This window comes from Rattus norvegicus, chromosome 19 (assembly GCF_021556685.1).
Source record: "Rattus norvegicus strain SHRSP/BbbUtx chromosome 19, alternate assembly SHRSP_T2T, whole genome shotgun sequence".
NCBI classification, from domain to species: Eukaryota; Metazoa; Chordata; class Mammalia; order Rodentia; family Muridae; genus Rattus; species Rattus norvegicus.
Window position 1 is genome coordinate 48,561,239 of NC_141552.1, and position 26,069 is coordinate 48,587,307.

The 26,069-nt window shown below is 45.5% G+C and overlaps 2 protein-coding genes and 1 pseudogene across 3 annotated transcripts in view; 1 reads left to right on the forward strand and 2 right to left on the reverse strand.

Annotated features, from left to right (window-relative positions):
* The window catches only part of Atp6v0d1 (ATPase H+ transporting V0 subunit D1), a 44,028-nt gene extending 41,724 nt beyond the window's left edge, over positions 1–2,304 (reverse strand). The window contains exon 1 of one of the 2 annotated variants that reach the window (XM_087594183.1): positions 2,051–2,304. Coding sequence is in view for 1 of the 2 variants with exons in the window: in NM_001011927.1 (NP_001011927.1) it covers positions 2,051–2,180 (130 nt within the window). In the remaining variant the exon portion in view is untranslated. The remainder of the gene's footprint in view (positions 1–2,050) is intronic. The other variant, NM_001011927.1, reaches the window with a different exon arrangement.
* A 610-nt stretch (positions 2,305–2,914) lies between these two features.
* Agrp (agouti related neuropeptide) lies at positions 2,915–4,507 on the reverse strand. Its single transcript, NM_033650.1, has 5 exons — positions 4,425–4,507; positions 3,820–3,940; positions 3,576–3,708; positions 3,334–3,407; positions 2,915–3,151 (listed from the first exon to the last, which is right to left on the reverse strand). The coding sequence occupies exons 3-5, from the start codon at positions 3,703–3,705 to the stop codon at positions 2,966–2,968; spliced, it is 390 nt and encodes a 129-aa protein (NP_387499.1). The 5' UTR covers positions 3,706–3,708; positions 3,820–3,940; positions 4,425–4,507; the 3' UTR covers positions 2,915–2,965.
* Positions 4,508–9,348: 4,841 nt separating this feature from the next.
* LOC120098617 (small nuclear ribonucleoprotein E-like) lies at positions 9,349–9,660 on the forward strand (annotated as a pseudogene).
* Positions 9,661–26,069: the final 16,409 nt, after the last annotated feature.

Below are 26,069 nucleotides of genomic sequence, written 5' to 3' on the forward strand. Positions count from 1 at the left end.
CTTACTGGGTTCTTTCTTCATGCTGGGCTAAGTGTTTCACACAAAGTAGCATTGTGGCCATCTCACAGTCTTTATGAGACAGATGGTGCTTATATGGCCAATGAAAAAGTCCATATCTAAGGACATTAAACAATTTGCCAACAATAACCCAGTAACTGACAGGGTGAGATTGAAGCCCATGTTTGTTTGACTCTGAAGTCCTATTACCTCTGAGCACCAAGTGCTGGGGTACACTGTGTGTAAAGGAGAAGAGTATGTGTAAAAGAGCAAGGAATCCATAATGCTAATGGAAAGATCTGGATGGCATTCCACAGGGGAGCTCACTGCTAAACAGTTCATCAGGAAGAATATCCTAGTATGATTTTTATCAATGATAGGGTGTCTGCTGCAAAGACAGAAACACAGGCTCCCGAAAATCCTACAGGGGAGCAGGCAGAGCTGGAGTAAGAAAAGCCAGAAGCCAGAAGAGGTAACAGTGTTCACCTTTAGATTTATCTAAATAAGGCTCTTCCTCAAAAAAAAAAACTAAACATCTTTGTAACAGGAAAAAAAATCTTCCTCAAGTTCCAGTCAATCCACAGAACTCACATTAAGTGCCAACTACTTGTTAAGCCCTGCCCCAGGCAGCCTACTTCTCTTCTAAGGTTTGGGGCTGGATCCCACAACCCAGCATCTTGAACCACTCCTTCCTCGCTTCCACTCAAATAATAAAGGTGAACAATTTTTCTTGCAGGTTAACGTTAAAATCATAAAATCCACAACTGCTCTTTAATTTTAATAAGTTTCCTATTTTAACGTTATTTTTCACTTAGGGGGCCATTTTTCAAGGTAAACAATAACTGCATGAGCTCAACTTAACCTCCGAAGTAATTTCTACATTGGGTGAATCACCCAGCCTCTTCCAGCTACAAGTACCTTTCTTCAAAGGAATCCTTTAGGATTCAGAGATGGGAATTCATGTTCCTATCCTTCACTACCATCTGGTTAAAGGGCCTGAATTAGGGACATCTCTAGCTTAGAACATCTGCTACAATTGAGCTTGAGAATCATCTCACTTCAGATCAGTGGTTCTCAACCTTCCTAAAGCTGCAACCCTTTAAAACATCTCATGCTGTGGTGACCCCCAACTATAAAATTATTTTCATTGCTGCTTCATAACTGTAATTTTGCTAGTTATTAGCCATAAATATCTGTGTTTTTCGAAGGTCTTTGACGACCCATATGAACCTCAGAGGGATTGCGACCCACAAGTTGGAAACTGCTGCTTTAGATTTGTGTGTTAAGAAAGGGGATCTAGGGGTTGGGGATTTAGCTCAGTGGTAGAGCGCTTGCCTAGCAAGCACAAGGCCCTGGGTTCGGTCCTCAGCTCCAAAAAAGAAAAAAGAAAAAAAAAAAAGAAAAAAAAGAAAGGGGAACTCAGCTTCTGTCACTCTTGTGTAACCCCAACAGGCACTGCCTCTCGCTAGTGGGGGTGAAGGCGGGTTGGGGTCATATACTTGTACGTGAACTTCAGATTTACAGAGCCACTTCTTGCTTTCCCAAACACTACACACACAGACAGCGGTTCAGAGCTGGGAGGAACCTCTCGCTAAACTGGCTTAGCAATTCCCCAGGAAGACTCAACCCTCAGACAACATCAAGACACAATGATTCTAAAGACCTTGGGGGAGGAGAGAAGCTTCTCCACCTAACTTCCCTATGCACTGCCACTCAACTGACCTAGGGTTGGGCCAGGGTGAAGAAGCTTGAAGGCGCACACCTCCCACCTGCTAACCAATCCTCAGGGACCCGTCCTTCTAAATTACAGGACTAGCTCAATGATGTTAGAGGCAACCCAAGCAGAGGCAAACCACTGCGGTTCTTAAAGTCTTGTTTACGTCTGGGCCCCGAGCAGAGCCGCAGCTATAGGTAGACTCCTTTCTGACATGCCCACGATGGATTCCCAGAGGCCTCGCAGGCCCAAGACCCGCCGTTTCCGGCTTCCCGGCTCAGGGCGGCCTACATTCGGGCCTTTCAAGGCCCCCTCAGACAGCCCGGACCCGTGGCTCACCCTCGAGCGTCTCGCACTGCACCAGGTTGAGGTAGTCCGCCTGGCTGAGCACCCCGGCCTTCAGGCCGCGCACTAATCCCTCCAAGTAGCCATTGTCCACGTTGAAATAAAGCTCCGGGAAGAACGACATGGCTGCGGCGGGGGCGGCGGGACCAGATAGCCCCGATCTGCCCGCACGCAACTCGACTCGGGGGATCAGCTGACGCGGCACCCGCAGCAGGCTGTCAAGTGCGTCAGGTGACGCACTGCATCTCACGTGACCACAATGGGGCTGGCTCTTAAATGTATCCAGCTTCCGGGCCCCCTGGCGCGCATGCGTTCCTCTGGAGTGACCGCCCTCCGAGCGCCTGCGCACTAGAGAAAGGTGAGCCTTCAGCGCCTAATCGAGAGCAAAGTAATGTCGATGTTGGAAATCGACCGCGTGGTGGTGCTAATACCCTCAGGATTCGAACGGGACCCTCAGTTTAGTTTTCCCGGGTTAGGCGCTTCTGTCTGGCTCCGTTAGGGCCAACCGGATAAAACCGAGCATGTATGCTGTTCCTTATGCTGTGGAGACTATCTCCTACTAGACGGAAACCGAGGTCCAGGGAGAGTGGGGGAGGGTTTTGGAGCCAAATGTTTTTCCTCTAGTTAAGACTTTACACCCGGTTGCACTAGTTCTCTAGGACCGACTTGCGACCTCCTGCTTTCCCCAAAAGGGCCTGGTGTCTTAAAATCGTTCATTATATGACAAAGATGATGCGGTAGCCTAGACCCTGAGGTTATGGTATGTGTAATTGCAGCATGACGACGACGCCCCCCCCCCCACTTTGGTGAGCCCAACAACCCTTTCACAGTCACATTTGAAATAACCACAGCTTTAGAGTTAGTCCCATCGTTTATTCGCGTCCCCTGCCTTTGCCCAACATCCGTTGGCTAGGGGCGGCTGCAGAGGTTCGTGGTGCCAGTACCTAGCTTGCGGCAGTAGCAAAAGGTATTGAAGAAGCGGCAGTAGCACGTGGCGCACAGGTCGCAGCAAGGTACCTGTTGTCCCAAGCAGGACTCGTGCAGCCTTACACAGCGACGCGGAGAACGAGACTCGCGGTTCTGTGGATCTAGCACCTGCGTTCGTAAGGGAGTAAGGTTCAGGAAACTCTCGAATCCCGATCCCAATAGGATGGCAGTGGAGTGTGGGTCAGGGATGGTCTGCAGTTCTGCCCAGGTTGGGTAGTCCGGGAGTGGGGATAGATGATGGCATCTGATGCTCCCTACCTTCTACTTTATCCCTTTCCCTAAGGAGTTACCTCTGCCAAAGCTTCTGCCTTCTGCAGCAGAACATCTTCTGCTCGGTCTGCTGCTGTCTTCTTCAGACTTAGACCTGGGACAGAAGATGTGAGGGCCACACCCACCTCCCCCCCCACCCCACCCCCCGTACCCACCTCCAAGGTTAAGCTTGGGACTAGGGAAGGAGGGTTTAGCCTGGGCAGGCAGATCTGTGGCCAGCAATTGTGTTTGCCCCACACATTCCCAACCTGACCATACTCACCTGAGAACTCTGGGAACAGGGCCTGGTCAGACCTTCTGATGCCCTTCAGTGGTGCCACGCCCATATGGACCCCCAATGTGGGAGGCAGTGCCAGCAGCAGGACACAGCTCAGCAACATTGCAGTCAGCATGGCCTGACTCAGCAGGAAAAAAAAAAACCATTTAGTCTCTCCTCATCCTTAGAGTACCCTACCAATGCTGAGAGAGATGTTCCCAGAAAGTTCCGGCGCAGTCTTTGTGCTTACCTTTGCTTGTTGATCCTTGCCTAAGGAGTTCCTGGCCACTTGTGCCCTGAGCTTATATGGCAGGGTCTAATAAAGGGCCCACACGTGACTACTTCCTGTAGCTAGGGCATGAGGGGCCTCCCTGGAAAATAAGAGTCACAATTCAGGCTTTCTCCCTAGAACCTGAACTTTTGGGTGTTCTATTAGAACATCTCCAATTTGACATGAGACAGCCAGGAACCAATTAAACTTTCGGAACAAGATAGGGTGTCCACACCCCAAAATTTCCATAAGAGCAGAACCTAGGGATGGGTCAGGCTAGAACCATTAGCAATAATAAGGCAGGCGGCCCTCTGATCTTAATTTAATTTCTGCCCCCACAGATGTTCACTTAGTCTCCCTAGGACATGTTATTTCCTTTGCTTCCAGGAACTTTGGTCAAGGGCACCAAAGAGGGTCAGTGAATGTCACCAGGCAGCAGTGAAGTGAAAAACTAGACCCAAGGTATCTTTGGAAGAGAGATCAAAAAAGCCCTTACAGACGAAACCAAGCCCTCCTGGCTCTCCCTCCTCTTTCCCTTCTTTAAGACCCCTACTCTTATTCCCATCCCCAAGCCCCCTTTCTACCTTGGGTTCCTGGAAACCATGAGAGCAGAACACACTGTTCCCAGGGTGGGCATTCAGCTTCAGAGTAAAAAGCTTTCAGGCTGCCTGCTTCATTAGTGTTAATGGCTGCTCCCTTCTGCCTTGTGTTGTCAGGTCTCTGCCTACACCTGGCCTCATCAGCGTGAGGACATGGTGAGGACTGCCCATTTGTGGGTATAACAGACCCCCTTGGCTTTTTTTTATGATAGGGTCTTATTTTGTAAGACCAGGCTCCCCTCCAACTTAGAGAAATCCACCTGACTCTACCTCCTAAGTGCTGGGATTAAAGGCATCCACCATGACAGTGAGTTTTTTGTTGTTTTTGCCTGCATGTGTGTATGTACACCAAGTACATGTCCAGTACCCAAGAAGGTCAAAAGAAGGCTTTTGGGCCTCCTATAACTAGAGTTACAAATGATTGTGAACCACCATTTAGGTGCTAGGAACTGAATCTGAGTCCTCTGAAAAAAGCAACAAATGTTCTTAACCTCTGAGACAACTCTCCAACCCCTCTTTACTGGCCTTTCTAAAAAAAATCATACACATGCTCATTTGGAGAAGGAATACACCCCCAGTGCACAAGGCAATAAGAAAAAATGAAAGAGCTGTCAGATATTCAGCCTTGTCCACACTGACTCTTCTGATGAGGTGGTTGCCTGAGGAAATCCTCCTTCCAAGAATGAAAAAAGCAGATTGCCCTCTGGTGGCCTTCTCTAGAGTCCACATCAATGGCTGGGTTCAAGCTTCATGGGAAGAAGGTGCTCTGCTGAGGAACTGGTGTCTGGAGTCAGGCTCTGTCAAGTACTGGTATCTGGGGTCAGGCTCTGTCAAATACTGGTATCTGGGGTCAGGCTCTGTCAAGTACTGGTATCTGGGGTCAGGCTCTGTCAAGTACTGGTATCTGGGGTCAGGCTCTGTCAAATACTGGTGTCTGGAGTCAGGCTCTGTCAAGTACTGGTATCTGGGGTCAGGCTCTGTCAAGTACTGGTATCTGGGGTCAGGCTCTGTCAAATACTGGTATCTGGGGTCAGGCTCTGTCAAATACTGGTATCTGGAGTCAGGCTCTGTCAAATACTGGTGTCTGGGGTCAGGCTCTGTCAAATACTGGTATCTGGGGTCAGGCTCTGTCAAATACTGGTATCTGGGGTCAGGCTCTGTCAAGTACTGGTATCTGGGGTCAGGCTCTGTCAAATACTGGTATCTGGGGTCAGGCTCTGTCAAGTACTGGTATCTGGGGTCAGGCTCTGTCAAGTACTGGTGTCTGGAGTCAGGCTCTGTCAAATACTGGTGTCTGGAGTCAGGCTCTGTCAAGTACTGGTATCTGGGGTCAGGCTCTGTCAAATACTGGTATCTGGGGTCAGGCTCTGTCAAATACTGGTATCTGGGGTCAGGCTCTGTCAAGTACTGGTGTCTGGAGTCAGGCTCTGTCAAATACTGGTATCTGGGGTCAGGCTCTGTCAAATACTGGTATCTGGGGTCAGGCTCTGTCAAGTACTGGTATCTGGGGTCAGGCTCTGTCAAGTACTGGTATCTGGGGTCAGGCTCTGTCAAATACTGGTATCTGGGGTCAGGCTCTGTCAAATACTGGTGTCTGGGGTCAGGCTCTGTCAAATACTGGTGTCTGGGGTCGGGCTCAAACACTTGTTTGTGGAGTCAGGCTGGCATTTCGTTCTCCTGCAGGTGACTTGGGATACAGTCCTCAAGTCCTCAGAACTCAGAGTCTACTGTCTACTTCCCAGGTAGAGGAGCTGGGGAAAGCCCCTGTAGGGGAGTAGTCCTCAAACTCTCCTTTAGGACAGCAAGGGAACAAGGGTCTTTTCTTTCCACCCCTGAGATTAGTATAGACAGTTTGATGAGGCTGTCACTGAGTAGACCTGGCATTGTGACCTGTTTGAAAGTGGATCTGAAAGTTTGATGCCCCTTCAGGACTTTTGTCTTCTCTAGAGTAACAGGGAAAAGAAATTAGGCTATATCCTAGCTGTGTCACTAGGAGCTCAGGAACAGCAGTCCATGAAGGGTACATGAGGAACTTTTCTAAGATCATTTTTTATCCTCCATTACTGGATATTCTGGCTGAAAAGGTAAGCAGGGGCAGCTTGTGAACTGGGAAGGTGCCCCAGCAAGCTGATGAACACTGTACTCCCAACCCTTAGGAAGATTGCTGAGACAAGCTCTGGGCACTTGGCCATACCTATTTACCATCTATCCTCAGAACAGGTCTTCATGTCTCCAGTGGGGTCTCCTCCTACCCTGAAGGTCAGCTGTCTTCAGCTGGTTGTTTGTGCACAATGTGCACTGGGCAATGGAACAATGGCCATGGTGCTTATAGGAGAAATTCATGATCCTGGACAAGTCCAATGGGAGAGATAGTCAAGAAACTCAACCCAAAATACAGTGACAAGGGTGAAAGACAGTAAGAGGGTGTCCAGCAGAGACATTTAGGTAAAGCCACATGCTACATTTAATAAGGTTCTCTGGCAGAAGAGACAATCCTAACCTCAAAGCCTCAGGAGGACTACCATCTCATTCTGAGTTCACAGCATTCTAAAGGAAGTCAGTGACAGGTCTGCTGATTCATCACCATCCAACAGACAGCACAGAAATACAGAAGGAATTGTCTCAAGAAATAGAATTCATGGGGTTGGGGATTTAGCTCAGTGGTAGAGCGCTTGCTTAGCAAGCGCAAGGCCCTGGATTCGGTCCCCAGCTCCGAAAAAAAGAAAAAAAAAAGAAATAGAATTTATATAATGGGGAGATCCAGGATAATCATCACGGTGGTTGTTTGTCACCAGACAAAAGAATTTCCTTTATAGTAAAGGACTCCAAAAACAACAAGAGAAAACTATATATTAACAACAAATAAAAATTTGAAAAATGAAATATAGAAAATTTAGATAGATACTCGTATCTTCTAATTTATGAGGCTTGGTCATCTCCACAAACTTACCTAATTGTTTATGGACTTTCACTTTGTTTATTATTTTTCAGGACAGGGTTTCTCTTAGTAGCCCTGGCAGTCCTGGAACTCACTCTGTAGACCAGGCTGGCCTCAAACTCAAAGATCTGCCTGCTTCTGCCTCCCTAGTGCTGGAATTAAAGGCATACACCACCAACACCAGGCTAAAGATTTTTGTTTTATGTATCTGGATGCTTTGCCTTACTGAGAAACAGTCTCACATTAAAAAAATAAATAAGGGGGCTGAAGCGATGGCTCAGCAGCTAAGAGCTTCTTAACTGCTCGTCCATCTGGCTGCCCTTCCAGAGGACTTGGGTTCAGTTCACAGCACTCACATGGCAGATCACAACTGTCTGTAACTCCAGTTCCAGGGGATCTGACACCCTCACACAGGCATATTTGCAAGTGAAACACCAGCATAAAAACTAAAAGAAAACCTCTTATAAAAGGAACAAAGAAAAATATAAAAGAAAACCTCTTATAAAAGGAACAAAAAGACCAGAAAGATAATATAAAAAAGTGACTATATTCAGAAAAAGTGACTGTATAAAATGGAACATGAGGGAACAGAATAGAAATGTTTCACTAGGGGTTGGGGATTTAGCTCAGTGGTAGAGCGCTTGCCTAGGGGAAAAAAAAAAAGAAATGTTTCACTAGCCATGTCAAATTTTTAAAAATCACTGACATAAGTCATGCATGGTGGCATATGCCTATCACCCCAGCAAGTGGGAGTGGGGTCATGATTTAGAGACCAGCCTGGGCTACATTATAAAATGCTGGGTTTTTTTAAAGCAGCTAAAGCCAGAGTGTGCCTGTAACTCCAGAACACAGGAGGCAGAGGCAGGCAGATCTCTGTTAGGCTCCAGGACAGTCATGACTACATAGAACTTCTCTCAAAACAAACTTCAGCATGCTAAGTTCCTTGATACAAGAATTCTTCGAGGGCCTATTGGGCCAGTTAGGGCACCCCCTCAGCTGACAGTGGGCAAGGTGTTGGTTAGGAAAGACTTCCTAGGGGAGGGACCTTTCTTTGGTCAGGAAACATGAGTAGGAGTTGAGGAGTGTCTGGACAGGATAAGTCCCTCGGATTCATAACTGACACACTTTGCCACTCAATCTAGGTGGCACTGCTAAATGTTCTCTGCTTCAAACCTGGCTCCTGACCAAAGGCCCAGCCCAATAAACAGACAGTTGGCTTTCTTTCAACTGAAACTGAAAAACCAGCTGTCCTCCAAGGTTCAGCTAGTGAATCGTCAGCAAACATCTATAGCCATCACCATATCGTACAATCCTGGGAATGTGCATGGGCTCAGACAACCTGCCAGAGACCCCAATATGACTCATCTCACCCATAAGCATGAGTCAAGAGGATGAAATAAACATGTTTACACCCTTTCTCACTCCAATCCCCTTTGCCTTCCAGTGTATCCTAAACATCGCTTGAGTTTCTTGTCATCATTCTCTATGTATACATATATCTATATGTTATTAGATAGATAGATAGATAGATAGATAGATAGATAGATAGATAGATAGATGAGAAGATGGGTAGATGGATAGACAGACAGACAGACAGACAGATATTCCTGTGTGTGCAGGAGTGAATGTGCCCATGGAGGCTCCAGGTTGAACTCCTCCTTGAACACTCTGCACCTTATTCATTGTGGCAGAGGTTCTCAACTGATCGGAGAGCTCACCCACACACTAGCTGGGCTAGCCAGCTTGCTATGCAGATCCCATGTCTCTGCCTTCCAGGCACTAAAATTACAGGTGGGCTGTCATTAGAACAGGGCATTGGGGTTGGGGATTTAGCTCAGTGGTAGAGCGCTTGCCTAGGAAGCGCAAGGCCCTGGGTTCGGTCCCCAGCTCCGAAAAAAAAGAACCAAAAAAAAAAAAAAAAAAAAAAAAAAAAAGAACAGGGCATTAATGAGGCATCTAAACTCTGGTCCGCTTCCTATTCGTGTGGTCTTTGTGACTTCCACCATGGCATACTGCAGCCAGGGCCAGAAGGTGCAGAAGGTGATGGTGCAGCCCAGCAGCCTTATCATCAGATACTTGCAAAATAGATCTCGAATTCAGGTGTGGCTGTATGAACAAGTGAATATGTGGATAGAGGGTTGTATTATTGGCTTTGATGAATACATGAACCTTGTATTAGATGATACAGAAGAAATTCATTCTAAAACAAAGTCAGGAAAACAACTGGGTCAGATCATGCTAAAAGGAGATAATATCGCTCTGCTCCAAAGTGTTTCCAACTAGCAGTGGTCAAGCATGGGAGAAGTCGAAAAGGGGGTTCAGGTGTCTTTTAAAGGTGTCATCTGCTGGGGACATCTTGTTTTACTTGCACATTATCATTAGGTAACGATAAATGTGATATTGTTTTTGTTAAAAAAAAAAAACCTCTGATCCTCACACTTGTTCTGCAAATGCTCTAACCATTGAGACACCTCCCCAAGCTCTCTACCTATATTGATTTTTGCGAATAAGCAATCTTTGATTTAACACAATTTTATTTATATTTATTTATCTGGAGACAGGGTCTTCTTGTAGCCCTGGATGTCCTGGAACTCGCTATGTAGACCAGGTTGGCCCTGAACTTGCAGAGATTCTTCTGCCTCTGCTTCCTAAGTGCTAGAATTAAAGGTGTGCACCACCACAACTGGCTCTATTTATTTATTTATTTGAGACAGGGCCTTACTATATAGCTCTGGTTAGCCTTGAACTCGCAGAGATCTGCTGCCCCTCAGCCTCCCAAGAGCGGTGATAAAAGGTGTATGTCACCACACCCAGCCTCAATTTAATTTTGATTCATTAATATTGGAATATTAATAAGGAAAGCATAATTAATAAAGAAAGCAGGACTATGTTTCTAACAAGTCCTGCTTTCCTTAGTGCTCCGGTTCTTGTGATTAAAGGCTAACCCCTGGGGGCAGTACTGAGAGGTGGTAGAACCTTTAGCAGAACCAAGTTGGCCTTTAGGTCATTAAGGAACTACCTTCTGGGACCCTGTAAGCTCTTGCCAGAGTTCTTTTTTTTTTTTTTTTTTTTTTTTTTTTTGGTTCTTTTTTTTCCGGAGCTGGGGACCGAACCCAGGGCCTTGCGCTTCCTAGGTAAGCGCTCTACCACTGAGCTAAATCCCCAGCCCGCCAGAGTTCTTATAAAAGGAGCAAGAGCCCGACTCCATCCAGCTCTCTACTGCCTATTGAAGAGGTGAAGTTGTGGCCCAGTTCACACTCCCGCCATCTGCCACTGGACTCTTGCCGGGTCTGTGATTTGCCACGTGAATTCTTCAGCCTTTAAAACTGTAAGCTAGGGGCTGGGGATTTAGCTCAGTGGTAGAGCGCTTGCCTAGCAAACACAAGGCCCTGGGTTCGGTCCCCAGCTCCGAAAAAAAGAAAAAGAAAAAACTGTAAGCTAAATAAAACTTTTGGGGTGTTGTTGTTGTTGTTGTTGTTGTTGTTGTTGTTGTTGATGGTGGTTTTTGTTTTTAAGACTTATGTATACAGTGTTCTCCCTGCCGGCCAGAAGAGGGCACCAGATCCCATTATAAATAATCATGAGCCACCATGTGGTTGCTGACCTCTGGAAGAGCAGGACCTCTTAACCTCTGAGCCATCTGGGCAGCCCAGACTTCTGTTTTTTATTTATTTTTTTCTTTTCTTTTTTTCGGAGCTGGGGACCGAACCCAGGGCCCTTGCACTTGCGCTCTTGCCACTGAGCTAAATCCCCAACCCGACTTCTGCTTTTTAATAGAATTTTTATTTATTTTTTGAGAGTTTCATACATCTATACAATGTGTCTTGGTCATATCCACCATTATTCCCCCTTGGCACTCCACTGGATCCTTCCTAAGAAGTCCCCCTCAAACAATTTTTTAAAAATAACTCAGAATCCAATTAGTGCTGCCAGCCTGCATGTGACACCCTGAAGAGAAATAACCCGTAGCCATCAACTACCAGATCTCAGGTAGCCACTCCTGATCCTCCTGCCTCCACCTCCCAAGTACTGAGATTATAGCTGCACCATTATTCCCAGCTAAACTTATTTTCCCATAAATATCCTGCTTCAATATTTTAGTATAGTGCAGAAGCACTTTGACTACTACCATTTCTCCGAGGTTGTTGTTTTTGATACAGGGTAGTACACTGTACTTTAGGCTGGCCTAGAACTCATTATGTAGCCCAGGCTGACCTCAAACTTGCAGCATCCTCCATCCTCAGCCTCCCAAGTGCTGGCATTCTAGATGTGTGCCACCATACTCAGCTTTTGGTTTTGTTTTCTAAATGTTTTATTAGGGGCTGAACAGAAGTGGGTGGTCCCAGATGACCACTCTACATTTTGTAATCTATAAAAGGACACCGCTGGGGCTGGAGAGAGGGCTCAGTGGTTAAGAGCACTGACTGCTCTTCCAGAGGTCCTGAGTTCAATTCCCAGCAACCACTTGGTGGCTCACAACCATCTGAAATGGGATCCGATGCCCTCTTCTGGCACACAGATAAATAAATAAATAAATAAATAAATAAATAAATAAATAAATCTAAAAAAAAAAAAAAAAAAGGACACCATTGGAGTACATTTCCTCTGTGAATGAACATGAACACTCTGAGATTGATTTTTTTTTTTTTTAAGGCAGGGTCTCATTATTGGAGCCCTGGCTAGCCTGAAACTCACTATGTAGACCAGGCTAGTCTTTTTTTTTTTTTAAAGATTTATTTATTTATTATATATAAGTACACTGTAGCTGTCTTCAGACACACCAGAAGAGGGCACCAGATCCCATTTCAGATGGTTGTGAGCCACCATGTGGTTGCTGGGAATTGAACTCAGGACCTCTGGAAGAGCAGTCAGTGCTCTTAACCGCTGAGCCATCTCTCCAGCCCACCAGGCTAGTCTTAAACTCACAAAGACACACTTACCTCTGCCTCTTGAGTGCTGGGGTTAGAAACATGTGCTACCACAACCAGTCCTTGATTTTGTTTTTGAGACAGTCTCACTAAACTATCCCTGGACTCAGCCCCCAGCTTCAGCCCCTCAGGTGCTGGCATTTCAGAAACATGCCTAGGTGATTCTACAGGTCAGGAACCACCCTGATGTTCTCAGAGATATTTGGTGAGCTCTGGGTGCAGGATTTGTGACCTGGGGCCACAGAGTTGTTTTGTCTCTTTTTACTAGAGGCTCATAAAACAATACAGTGTCTAAATGACAGGTCACCTCTGTGATGCAGGGTGCAGTAAAATACTCTTATCTCCCAAAGTTGCCCTGATTTGTCCATTAGGAGAATGCAGAGGCTGTTCGCTCTCACTGAATTTAAAGAGAAGTTCTAGAATGACCAAAGACTTGCTATCCCTCTATTCAAAAGAGAAACCTGGGACCAGCAAGATGGTTCAGCAGGTAAAAGCACTTGCTGTATTAGCCAGACCTTCTGAGTTTGATCACAAAACCTGGGCAGTTGGGTTGCAAGTTCAAGGTCAACTTAGTGAAACCCTGTTTCAAAAATAAAAAGGCCTTGGTGTGGTGGTGCATGCCTTTAATCCCAGCACTGAGGAGGCAGAGGGAGGTGATCTCTGGGAATTCTGGTCTACAGAGCAAGTGACAGGACAGCCAGAGCTGTTACACAGAGAAACCCTGTCTCAAAACAAAAACAAAAACAAGGGGCTGGAGAGATGGCTGAGGTTAAGGGCATTGACTGCTCTTCCAGAGGTCCTGGGTTCAATTCCCAGCAACCACATGGTTGCTCAAAATAATATGGTCTGATGCCCTCTTCTGGTATACGGGTGTACATGCAGATAGAGCACTCATGTATATAAAATAAGTAAACATTTTTTTTTTCTTTTTCTTTTTTTCGGAGCTGGGGACCGAACCCACGGCCTTGCGCTTGCTAGGCAAGCACTCTACCACTGAGCTAAATCCCCAACCCCATAAGTAAACATTTTTAAAAAATAAAATAAATAAAAATGAAAAGCAGAACACAGGTGAGGAATATAGCTTATGTGCTTTAGTGGTAGAGCCCTTGTCCAGCATGCAGGAAACATTAGGTTCAGCTCCAGCAACAGCACAGAAAAAAACAAAAACAAAAACACTGTTAGGGAAACAAGGCCATCAGCTTCAATAAGCTAAAAGCTTGATTCAAATCATCTTAAACCATAAAAACATTGTCGAATATACCTCAAAGAGTACAGAGGCAGGCTGGTTTCAATTGAGGGTTGACAGACGCCTCTTGAGTTTATAAACACTTAGTGGGGCAGACACAGATGGCTGCATTCCTGATTCCTGTTGCTAGTTTTGTTTGGAGCAGTGCCTAAATATACCTAGGTCCTCAGAGGCCCTGAGGCATTGTTGTGTCAACAGGGGTACATTTACGATGCTTGAGACTATAATGAAGCCTCTGACAAAGCTTGGGCTCCCTGGCAAGTGGGGTTCCTCAAGATGAAGGGAACCTCTCCAAGGAAGAAGGTCCTAGCATCTAGGACCACTTCTGCTCAGTTATTCACAATGAAAGCCTAGTGGTCCCAACTTCCACGCCATATACCTTCAGCATCCTGGTTTCAGGATCAAATGGGATTCAGCCCATTTTTTTTTAAATCCTCCTTGAAACCAAGTAACAGCTGCAGAAGTTATTACACTGGTTATCTTAAGCATACTGAGGCCCACTCCCTAGAACTAGCAAAGACTCAAAGCTCCTAAGACCCCTCCCTTAACCCTTGAGGGTGGAGCTTCTTATTGCTTCAATAAAGAGAATGGAGGAGAGAGCTGCATCCCTACAGCTTAAGAGTTACAATGAGGGCTGGAGAGATGGCTCAGTGGTTAAGAGCACCGACTGCTCTTCCTGAGGTCCTGAGTTCAAATCCCAGCAACCACATGGTGGCTCACAACCATCTGTAATGAGATCTGATGCCCTCTTCTGGTGTGTCTGAAGGCAGCTACAGTGTACTCATACAATAAAATAAAAATCTTAAAAAATAAAATTTAAAAAAAAAAGTTACAATGACTTCATGAAATTCATAGGCAAATGGAACTAGAAAACTTCATCTTGAGTGAGGTAACCCAGTCACAAAAGAACACACAGGGTATGCACTCACTGATAAGTGGATATTAGCCTCAAAGCTCGGATTACCCAAGATACTATCCACAGACCACATGAGCTCAAGAAGAAGGACGACTAAAGTGCAGATGCTTCAGTTCTTCTTAGAAAGGGGAACAAAAATATTCATAGGAGGAGATGTAGAGACAAATTTTGGAACAGAGATTGAAGGAATGGCCATTCAGAGCCTGCCCCAACTGGGGATCCACCCCATATACATACAGCCACCAAACCCAGACACTATTGCTGATGCCAAGAAGTGCATGCTGACAGGAGCCTGATATAGCTGTCTGCTGAGAGGCTCTGCCAGAACATGACAAATACAGATGTGATTGCTGGCAGTCAACCATTGAATTGAGAACAGGGTCCCCATTGGAGGAGTTAGAGAAGGATTGAAGGAGCTGAAGGGGTTTGCAACCCCATAGGAACAACAATACCAACCAACCAGAGCTCCCAGGGACTAAACCACCATCCAAAGAGTACACATGGACTGACTCATGGCTCCAGCTGCATATGTAGCGGAGGATGGCCTTGTTGGGCACCAAAGGGAGGAGAAGTCCTTGGTCCTGCCAAGGCTGGACCCCCCAGTGTGGGGGAATGTCAGGGAGGAGGGAAGGGGTGAGTGGTTGGGTGGGGGAAAGGAAATAACATTTGAAATGTAAATTAAAAATAGCCAATAAAAAAAGTTACTCTCCTGGAGAGGTAGCATATCAAATGTATCTGTTTCAGTATGTCTAAATGTGCAGGTCTCCGATAATACTCAAACCAACAGCAGAGTCCCAGGACTGGGCTCAGCTTCTTCGTGTGTGTGTGTGTGTGTGTGTGTGTGTGTGTGTGTGTGTGTGTGTGTGTCTGCTGTGCACATGTATGTCAAAGCCAAAAATTAACATCAGATGTCTTTCCTTAGGAGCTGAGCTGTCTTGTTTGAGAGTCTTTCACTGGAATGCTGGTCTCATCAGTTAGGGTAGGCTAGCTGACTTTAGGGCTGCTAGAGAACTTTAGGGATTATAAACATAAGCCAGTGTGCCTGGCTTTTTACGTGAAGGTTGAGGATCAGACTCCGTTCCTTGTGGGAGTAGAGCAAACATTAACTGAGCTATCTCTCAGCCCCCACCAGTTGCCCTAGTTTTAACAGACTTTGATGTGTCTGAGCTTTGTCCTCTTTCCACTTTGTAACTCCAAACCCTAGCAACTTCCTCATGTAAGACCAGGTGCCAATAAAGCAAGGAGAGGCTGCTGCTGCAGCGATCACAGGCAAAGGAATATCTTCATCCAGTATCCCCTGTGTGCCTACTGTGTGCTGTGCCTGATACAGAGATGGCCACAGATCCTTAGGACTTAGGAAAGCCTGCAAGTGAAGAAAACTAATTTCATGAAAGAGCTGGGACTGGAATGTAAGGAATGTGAGTCTCTTGGAGCTCCTTGGTCTACATGAGTCCTTAGAGATGCTGAGCAGGGCATAACTCAGCCCTGACAGTCCAGAAAGGTCCTGCTTGTTTCTCGATTAAAGGAACCATCCACTTCAGTGTGCCTACAGATAGGTTCTGTACACCATCAGTGGAACACCCAGTGTATATGGTCCTTATAGTCCATCCAAGACCACCTGACCGCAGGCCAGCCCCACAATCAAACTTGCAGGATTGAACCAAGGACAGAGAGAAGCCCACAGAAGCTAGACCCAACACCTTAGTGGATGCTATCTACTGGTTGCCTGTGCTCAGTGAATGGTCTAGGGATTCCTGTGTAAAGACCCTGCCTCTTCCAACCCGTCAATGCTTTTGAAGTAACTGTAAGAAATCAGTGAAGGGGTTGGGGATTTAGCTCAGTGATAGAGTGCTTGCCTAGCAAGCACAAGGCCCTGGGTTCAGTCCCCAGCTCCGAAAAAAAGAAAAAAAAAAAAAAAAGAAATCAGCGAAATAAAATGAAGGGATAAAGGCTCCGTTTTGCCTCAAAATGGCTGGAGCAGGTTGTATGTTCTGAGAGACTGGTATCCCTAAGTCCCAAGTGGCTCAGTATCTGGTGCAGGAGAATACCCCATCTGAGAACCAGTTTTTGTAGCTGTGGCATAGGAAGGTGAGGAGCTGGTGAAGCCAGGTCCATGAACTGCTTCTTGTGTAAACTGTTTTTTGCTTTTGTTTTTTTTTTTAAACTTTGGAATGGAAGATAAGTCAGAATGTCTGTTTCTGTAACCTCTGTGTTCCAGGGCGCGATAGGGGATGTCTGCTTTCTGGAACTCCATGAGTGGCAAATTTCTCAAAGCCTTGAGCCTATCTTATAGATCTTTTTTGGGGGGTGATGGGGGGAGACTTTTACTTTCTCTTTCTACAACCTTCCGCATCCCTGTATCTCTAACTCACCCTGTTTTCTGTGTATAGCCTCCATCTGCAGCCTGGAGACTAGGACTCAACTCTCCAAACTCCTCTAATGTCATACCACAACAACATATGCAATATTATGCTATTAATAGCCCTTTAAAGAATAGAATTCAAGGGCATTTGCTTTGACATCCTTGCCAAACTCCCCTAGAACCCAGTAGAGCAAACCTGCCCTCAGAGATGGACAGGGCTATAAATGTTAGAAATCAGAACACATCCTCTCCGCCAGAGTGAATGTTAGCACACAAAATGCCTTCCTCTCATTACACCATAGCCTAGCACATGTCTGGGGCAATCTAGAAAAGGATTAAGTCGAGAAGGGTGGACCATTACCAGGAAGGTCCCAAATAGAGTTAAAACTCCATCATAGCCCCCGGTCCCCCAACTCACCACTGTCTTGTTTGCAGTCTCATCCCACAGATATATAGTCTAGAATGCCTAGTCCATCCTTTGGGAGTGGGTGGATTTGGTCAGCTTTTCCCATCAGTTCTGGAAGGCCTAGGACAGGGGAATAACTATAAACAAGAAGGAACAAAGCCATGGTGACTTTCTCTGAGCCTGGCAGCCAAGGTGATGATAGTCTCAGTTTATAGAAAAGTTTACATGACTCAGCACAAAAGCAGGTGTTAAGGGAACTGGACCAGATTCCTTCTGCTGCCTGGGCCTGCTGGAATTCACTCCCTTGCCTTAGGTCCTAAGTGTTAAAGAAAGAACAGTATATTTAGTTAGTCAGCTTTCTCTAGAGTAAAAGAATTTATAGAATGAATCTCTCTCCGTGTGTGTGTGTGTGTGTGTGTGTGTGTGTGTGTATGTGTGTGTGTGTTTGTGTGTGTGTGTGTGTGTGTGTGAGATTTATTAGAATGGCTTACATGGAAAATCTAAGAATCCAGGAGTTTCTCAGTCCATGAGACTGATATTTTTGCTGGTCTTCAGTAGACACTGGAATCCTGAAGAAGTAGGCTCTAGTGCCAGTGAAGGAATGAATTTGCTAGCAAAAGGAGAGCAAGCAGGCAAAGAGCAAAAGCTCCCTTCTTTCATGTCCTTATATAGGCTTCCAGCAACAGGTATGGCCTAGATTAGATCTGGATTAAAGGTGTGTCTTCCTACCTCAAAGATTTGGATTAGAAGTATATATTCTCACTTCAAATTAATCAGAAATCCCTCACAGGAGTGCCAGCCATGGGGGGGGGGGCTTTAGTTAATTGCAGATGTAGTCAAGTTGACAACCAAGAATAGTCATCACAAGCCACAACACTAGGGTAAGCTCTAAAGAAACTATAACCACGGGTTGGAGAGATGGCTCAGTGGTTAAGAGCACCGACTACTCTTCTTGAGGTCCTGAGTTCAAATCCCAGCAACCACATGGTGGCTCATAACCATATGTAATGAGATCTGATGCCCTCTTCTGGTGTGTCTGAAGGCAGCTACAGTGTACTCATATACAATAAAATAAAAATTTTTTTTTGGTTCTTTTTTTTCGGAGCTGGGGACCGAACCCAGGGCCTTGCGCTTCCTAGGTAAGCGCTCTATGACTGAGCTAAATCCCCAGCCCCAAAATAAAATCTTAAAAAAAAAAAAGAAACTATAACCACAAGCTGGTCTATACACAGCCATTTTGGTGGCCATCTCTGCATCCAAGGATAAGCCCTCAACAGTTTCACCGTGTTGACCAGCAGGGATAGCCTTTGTCTCTCAGAAACTCCAGTGTCTGCTAGCCAAGTGACATTTTTGGAAATAACTCAGTGCTGGTTTTAGAATCTTACCTGATCCTTACTAAAAACGATTCCTTGGGCCTCTGCTTCCTGTTTAGCAGCCTACCCCCTTCCTCACATTAACACGTATGCTCTGGCCTAAAGCCTGAGGGCTTCCGTGTCTGGGATCTACCGTTAAAGGATTTCTTTCTCCACCATGTCCTCCTCACAATCACCTGACTATATCAGAGACTTTATACCCTGACCTGTAGGGGACCATGGTTTTGTCAAGGGTTGTGTACTTCGTTGAGTTTCACTGTTAGGATCATGGCCACATGACCCTTTTTAAGCCAGTTTAAGCTTAAATCAAGTGTATAGACAAGATAAAAAAGTGAGGATACAAGAGTGATCATTGAAAAAACAGCAGGATCAGTTGTGTCTTCATCAAAATGAAGGATCTCCAATGGTTTGTTTTCTGTTTTGTCCCAGAGCTACTGGAGGAAAGGAGGTGACGGTGACCCTGAGCCATACAAGCCTTCACACCAGCTCAATCACATCCTGTGCTCCGGTCCCATCAAGATATCATCAGGTGACAAACACCCAGTTGGAGCAGTGCCAGCAGCGTCTGTTCCTGATTCAGCCTTAGGCTTCATTTGGTACCAGTTACTAGGGTTGTCTTGGGGGACTCTGGGGTCCATGTCTCCTCAGTTTCCCACTGACTATTAAAGCTTAAATCCTTTTGGATGAAAACAGAGGCAGATCCTTAAAGGCAGTCTATCAAGAGGAAGGTAGGTGGTACTGAGACAGGAGTCCTTCTTCTCAAGGCTTCAGCAAATCTTTTGGGATGTTCAAGAGGGATGAAATCATTCCCTTTTCTGGGGCTTTTGAGAGAAAAGCCTAAGGGAAGATATGGTATTTTAAAGTATGAAGATTTGGGGTTCCTACCTCATCCAAGAACCTATCTTAGAATTTCCACGGCTGTGATAAAAAAACATGGCAGAAAGCCACTTTGGGAGGGAAGGATTTATTTCCTCTTACAGTTTACAGTCCATCATTTGGAAAAGTCAAGGAAGGAACCCGGAGGCAGGAACTGATTCCTTGTGTTGGGGGAGAAAAAAAAGCATGTCTATTATTTTATCCCACAGAACCCAACTCCTCCAAAGGCTATAAGTAGCTAGTGTTCAGAAAACAAAAACAAAACAAAACAACAAAACAAAACAAAACAAAACAAAAAACCCTGAGTGTGTATGTATGTGCACAGAGAAAATCTGGGCACATCTTCTCCATCCTACCTCCACAATCAGTAGAGGATTACAGCACCACCATGCAGATTGCACACACTGACAAAATGAACACCTCTCAGCTGCCCATTCTTGTAGAAGTTTGTTTAGCTTAATGAGCCTCTTCTTGCTTGGATATTAGCCTCAGGGGCAGGACATAAGCCATAAAAGCCAACTTTCTTATTTCATGGTGGAACCAACTATAGGGTGTAATTCTAGATCCCTGTGATTAGCCTCCTGAACTCTTCTGTTTCTTCTTATTTCTATTTACTCATGTGTGCATTGTCTGTGTAATTGTTTCTGTCCATATGTGTAGGTGTGGGTATGTGTGTCTATGCATGCAGAGGTCAGAAGAAAACATTGGATCCTTGAAGTTGTAGTTGTAGATGTTTGCAGGATACCCAGCTTGTTATGTGTTATGTAGGTGTTGAAATCTAAACTCTGGTTCTCACGATTGCATGCAAAGCACTTCTAGCCACTGAGCCACCTCTAGACCCCTCTTCTGCTTCTTTCATTCCTTTTCCAGGAAGATTCTCTCCCTAAATAAATCACTTGCATGAGACAGACAGAACCAGGAGGAGTCCTAAAAAGCAAACCAAACAGGAATTGACCACTTACCAGACTATCTGGTGAGAGGAATCCTTAACAGGATGTGGTATCTGAGAGCCCTCAGACTATAGCAGAGGTGATAAAATATTCACTCCGGGGAATGGGGACAGGAATCAGGAGGAAGAAGATTCACCAATGCATGTAATTGGAGAATGAACCAAGAAAGAAATCTGGCATGCAATGGCGTAATCTTCATTACCAACTTGATTGAATCTAGAATCACCTAGGGATACATGCCTTTGGCTGAGTCTTCCAGGGTGTTTCCAAAGAGATTTAATTAAGAAAGGAAAGACTTCACCCTGAGTGTGGACAATACTGTTCCATGGACTGGGGTCAACATCCGGATAGAAGAAAGTGAGAGGAAGAGGATTAGCAATGTTCACCCCACACTTGGCTGAGCATTCGATGAGAACAACACTTCACAGCCTTGCCTTCCCAGATGGGGTGGGCTGCAACTCTGTCAGCCAAAATAATCCTTACTTTCTTACACTGTATTTTTTTAAAATCACGTATCTGGTCATAGCAACAAGAAAAATATTAACTTTTATTATCTGCTCTAGCACTATTAACAAGTATTACTTAGCAGTGAAAATCCTTGTCAGCCAAGGCTAAACCAAGAAACCCTGTTTCCAAGACCAAAACCAAAACAAAATAGAAAAAGAAAAAGAAAACCATTAATATAAATGAAACTTCACATCATGAAGCCAGAAGGCAAAGTGGCACCAGTTCCAGAACTCAGTGTGGCACAGCAGATCATCAGAGGAGGCCAGTTTTCATCTTGAAAGTCTCCTGCACATAAATCCATATTTATGATAGGAAAAGGGTGGGACTTTTTGATTTTCAATTAAAATATTTGTGTAAATACACATGGAAACCCTGAGCCCAGGGAGTTCTGAACTCTGTGTTAACTTCAACCTGTACAGGGACATGGAGGCTCTCCTGACCAGAAGCTCTAGGTAGTTTTCCATGCAGCCAAGTTCCTTGGAGGATGATACTTTTTTTTGCTTTCCTTATTTTTGGCCTTGCCATCCCACCTAGTCAATAGACCAACCCTAGTATGAAAAGGAACTGCACTGGGATTGATGAGTTCAGTCCCCAGCACTACAGAAACATGGACTGTAATCCCAGTACTCAGGAGACAGGGTGTCTGCAAGTTGAAGGCCAGTCTGATCTTCATAGTGAACTCCAAGCCAGTCAAGACTTCACAACAAGACTCTCAAACAAACAAACAAACAAACAAACAAATAAAGGGTCTGTGAGGTGGCTCAGCAGGGAAACATACTTGCCACCGAGCTTGATCTGAGTCAGTCTCAAGAACTCACATGGTGAAAGGAGAGAACAAGCTCCCAGAGCTCTTCTCTGACCCCTATATATATGCCACGATACATGCATAACACCCCCAAACATACATACTCACACTAAACACACACGCACACACGCGCACACACACACACACACACACACACACACACACACACACACACACACACACACACATCTACTGACTGTGATGATGTGTACCCTAGTGCTTGGGAGACTATTACAAGAAGATTGGTTGAACCTAGGATTTTAAGACCACAGTCTAGGCAACACAGCAAGACTTTGTCTCAAAGCCAAATGTGGTGGCATTTACCTATAATTCCAGCAATTTAAGAAGCTAAGGGGCTGGAGAGATGGCTCAGTGGTTAAGAGCACTGGCTGCTTTTTTAGAGGTCCTGAGTTCAAGTCCCAGCCACCACTTGGTGGCTCACAACCAGCTATAACAGGCTATAATGCCCTCTTCCGGCACACAGCTGCACATGCAGATAGAGCACTCATATATGTAAAATAAATAAATAAATCGAAGAAGAAGCAGCAGAAGAAGCAGAAGAAGCAGCAGCAGCTAAGGAAAATGGAAAATTCTAAGGCAGCCAGGACAAGTGACTGATACTTGATCTCAAAAGAAAATAAAAGGACTGGGCCTATATCTTCGTGACATCACACTTGACTAGCATGCCCTCAGCCTAGGTTACTATGTATCCAGTCATATATACTCTGCCCTGCCTCCTGAGCATGCCAGCAGTAGAGCCTCCAAGGTGGTCGACCTTGCTACAGCAGTCTGTGGCTGTAACAGTAGAGTGTGCTTCAAGGGCAGATGCTTGGCCCTCCAAGTTGCAGTTCAGCTGATTCCTCTGGCCTTGGTGTAATATCTTTCTGCGGAAGGGATTGGGCTGAACTGTGTGAATTAATTCAGAGTAAAAGACCTTAGAGGTATGTTTGGAAAATATTTTTGGAGAATATTTCTTGGTCTAGCACTCCATATTTCACAGGACAGAGGATAGACATTAAGCTAGTATGAATAACTAGCCTAACATTGTCTTACATTCGTTTTATTTTATGTATATAAGTGTTTTACTTGCATATATGTAAGTGCAGTATGTGTGTGCCTGGTGTCCAGGAAGATCAGAAGATCTTTCAGATCCCTGAAGTAGAGTCACAGATGCCTGTAAACTACCATGTGGGTTCTGGGAATCGAGCAGTGGTCCACTTCAAGAGCAGCCAGTGCTCTTAACCTCTGAGTTATCTTCCAGTTCCCTTTGTCTTGACTTTCACAAATGACTTTTAAGCACTGGGTTTGTTTTTTTTTTGACTGTTCAAGTGTTAAGCCGCTGAGAAAGCCAAGTTTTAGGCACTGTCGCCATAGATCATTACAGATTGGGGCCTGTTGTCATTCTGGATCGCTCCACCTTCTGAAGTTAAAGGATCCCTACAAGGCTCCTCTGGGATCCTGTTTTCCTGGCTCCTAGGAGGAATGGGCCTGGAACAGTATCTTTGAATGACAGAAAGAAGTTCCTATTGAGCTTGCATCTGTACATTTCACATGGGTACAGGAGGTGCCACTGATTCCCAACAGACATAATAGCTGATCTGCTTTCCAAAATGCCTTCCTACCTGAGTTTCTCTGAGATTGGCTCACAACCTGGTGCAGCACTTGATGATCTGTTGAATGATGCAGATCGACTTGTTTTCCTGGGGTTGTAGGCCACCATGCCTGGCTCAAGATGAAGACTTTCCTTCCTTTTCCAGACAGGTTTTCTCTGTGTGGCCCCAGACTCTCCAGAAACTCGCTCTGTTGACCAGGCTGGCCTCCCTCACAAAGATCCCCCTGCCTCTGCCTCCCAAGTGTGCCACCACGACCCAGCAAGGAGACTTTCTATGTTGCCCTTAATGGTCTTGAAATCCTGGAGGGAGGTTGGCATGGTAGCATAGGCTAGCTGCCTCCATCTTCTGAGTACTGGGATTATTAGCATGCACCATCATGCTGAGTTTTGTTTTTTAAAGATTTATTTATTTAATGTATATGAGTGCGTTGTTTGTCTTCAGTCATACTGGAAGAGGGCACTGGATCCCATTACAGATGATTGTGAGCCACCATGTGGTATTGAACTCAGGACTCTGGAAGAGCAGCCATCTCTCCAGTTCCCTTTTGTTTTGTTTTTGAGACAGAGTTTTGAATACTGGGATTAAAACTATGTGTCGGGGTTGGGGATTTAGCTCAGTGGTAGAGCGCTTGCCTAGGAAGCGCAAGGCCCTGGGTTCAGTCCCCAGCTCCGAAAAAAAAAAACCCCAAAAAAAAAAAAACCAAAACAAAAAACTATGTGTCATTACACCCAACCTCTGTTAGCTGGTCATAACGCTGTGCGACTGTCACCCCAGCATGAGACAGGCTGAGATAGAGTGATAGTTTAGGGCCTCACTGTGCTACAGAGAAGCTGGGGGTGAACCGGGGATATAGCTCAGTTAGTGGAGTGCTTGTGTAGCATGCACCAAACCCTGGTTCAATCCCAAGCTCTGAAAAACTGGGAGGCAGAGGCAAGTGGATCTTTGTGAATTTGAAGCCAACCTGATCTACATAGTAAGTTTCGGTTCAGGCCAGTCATGGCTACAGTCAAACTGTCTAAAAAAGTACAACCAAAAAAAAAGTTAAAATTTCATAGTAAAGGCAGGCAGAGGTAGCTCAGCCCTTTAATCCTAGCACTGTAGAGGCAGAGGTGGGCGAATCTCTGTCCGTCTGAGGCCAACCTAGTCTACATCTCAAGTTCCAGGTAAGGCAGGGCTACGGAGAAACCCCATTTTGAAAGCACAAAACAAAACACAAAAAATATTTCATAGTTATCTTAGTTAGGGTTTTACTGCTGTGAACACACACCATGACCAAGGCAACTCTTATAAGGACAACGTTTAATTGGGACTAGCTTACAGGTTTAGAGGTTCAGCCCATTATTATCAAGGCAGAATCCAGGCAGGCATGGTGCAGGAGGAGCTGAGAGTTCTACATCTTCATCTGAAGGCTGCGAGTGGAAGACTCACTTCCAAACAGCTAGGACGAGGGTCTTAAACCCACACCCACAGTGACACACCTACTCCAACAAGGCCACACCTACTCCAACAGGGCCACACCTACTCCAACAGGGCCATGCCTACTCCAACAGGGCCATGCCTACTCCAACAGGGCCACGCCTACTCCAACAGGGCCACGCCTACTCCAACAGGGCCACGCCTACTCCAACAGGGCCACACGTACTCCAACAGGGCCACGCCTACTCCAACAGGGCCACGCCTACTCCAACAGGACCACGCCTATTCCAACAGGGCCACGCCCACTCCAACAGGGCCACGCCTACTCCAACAGGGCCACGCCTACTCCAACAGGGCCACGCCTACTCCAACAGGGCCACGCCTACTCCAACAAGGCCACACCTACTCCAACAAGGCCACACCTACTCCAACAGGGCCACGCCTACTCCAACAGGGCCACGCCTACTCCAACAGGGCCACACATTTTTTTTTTACATTTTTTTTACATCAAAACATCATCACGGGGCTGGAGAGATGGCTCAGCGGTTAAGAACACCCGACTACTCTTCCAGAGGTCCTGAGTTCAATTCCCAGCAACCACATGGTGGCTCACAACCATCTGTAAAGAGATCCGATGCCCTCTTCTGGTGTATCTGAGGACAGCTACAGTGTACTTATATATAATAAATGAATAAATCTTATATTAAAAAAAACATCATCACAATTTTTAAAATATACTTTAATGCATATTATATAATTATGCATTCATATACAATTGGGAATTGAATTCAGGACCTTTGGAAGAGCAGTCAATGCTCTTTTTTTTTTAAAGGTTTATTAATTTATTATGTATAAGTACACTGTAGCTATCTTCAGACACACCAGAAGAGGGCATGGGATCTCTTTACAGATGGTTGTGAGCCACCATGTGGGTGCTGGGAATTGAACTCAGGACCTCTGGAAGAGCAGTCGGGTGCTCTTAACCACTGAGCCATCTCTCCAGCCCCCAGTCAATGCTCTTAACCACTGAGCTATCTCTCTAGCCCCCAGGGCCACACCTTCTAACAGTGCCACTCCCTGGGCTGAGTGTGTACAAACCATCACATTCCACTCCTTGGCCCCCATAGGCTTGTTCAAACACATTATTCTATGTTTAGGAAATACCTAAACATAGCATAATAAAAAATACATTTAGTCCAACTTCCAAAGCCCCCATAGTCTACAGCAATCTCAACAACTCCAAACTCTGCATCTCCATGTCTGATGTCAACGTGGTCTTCAGATCACCAATTCC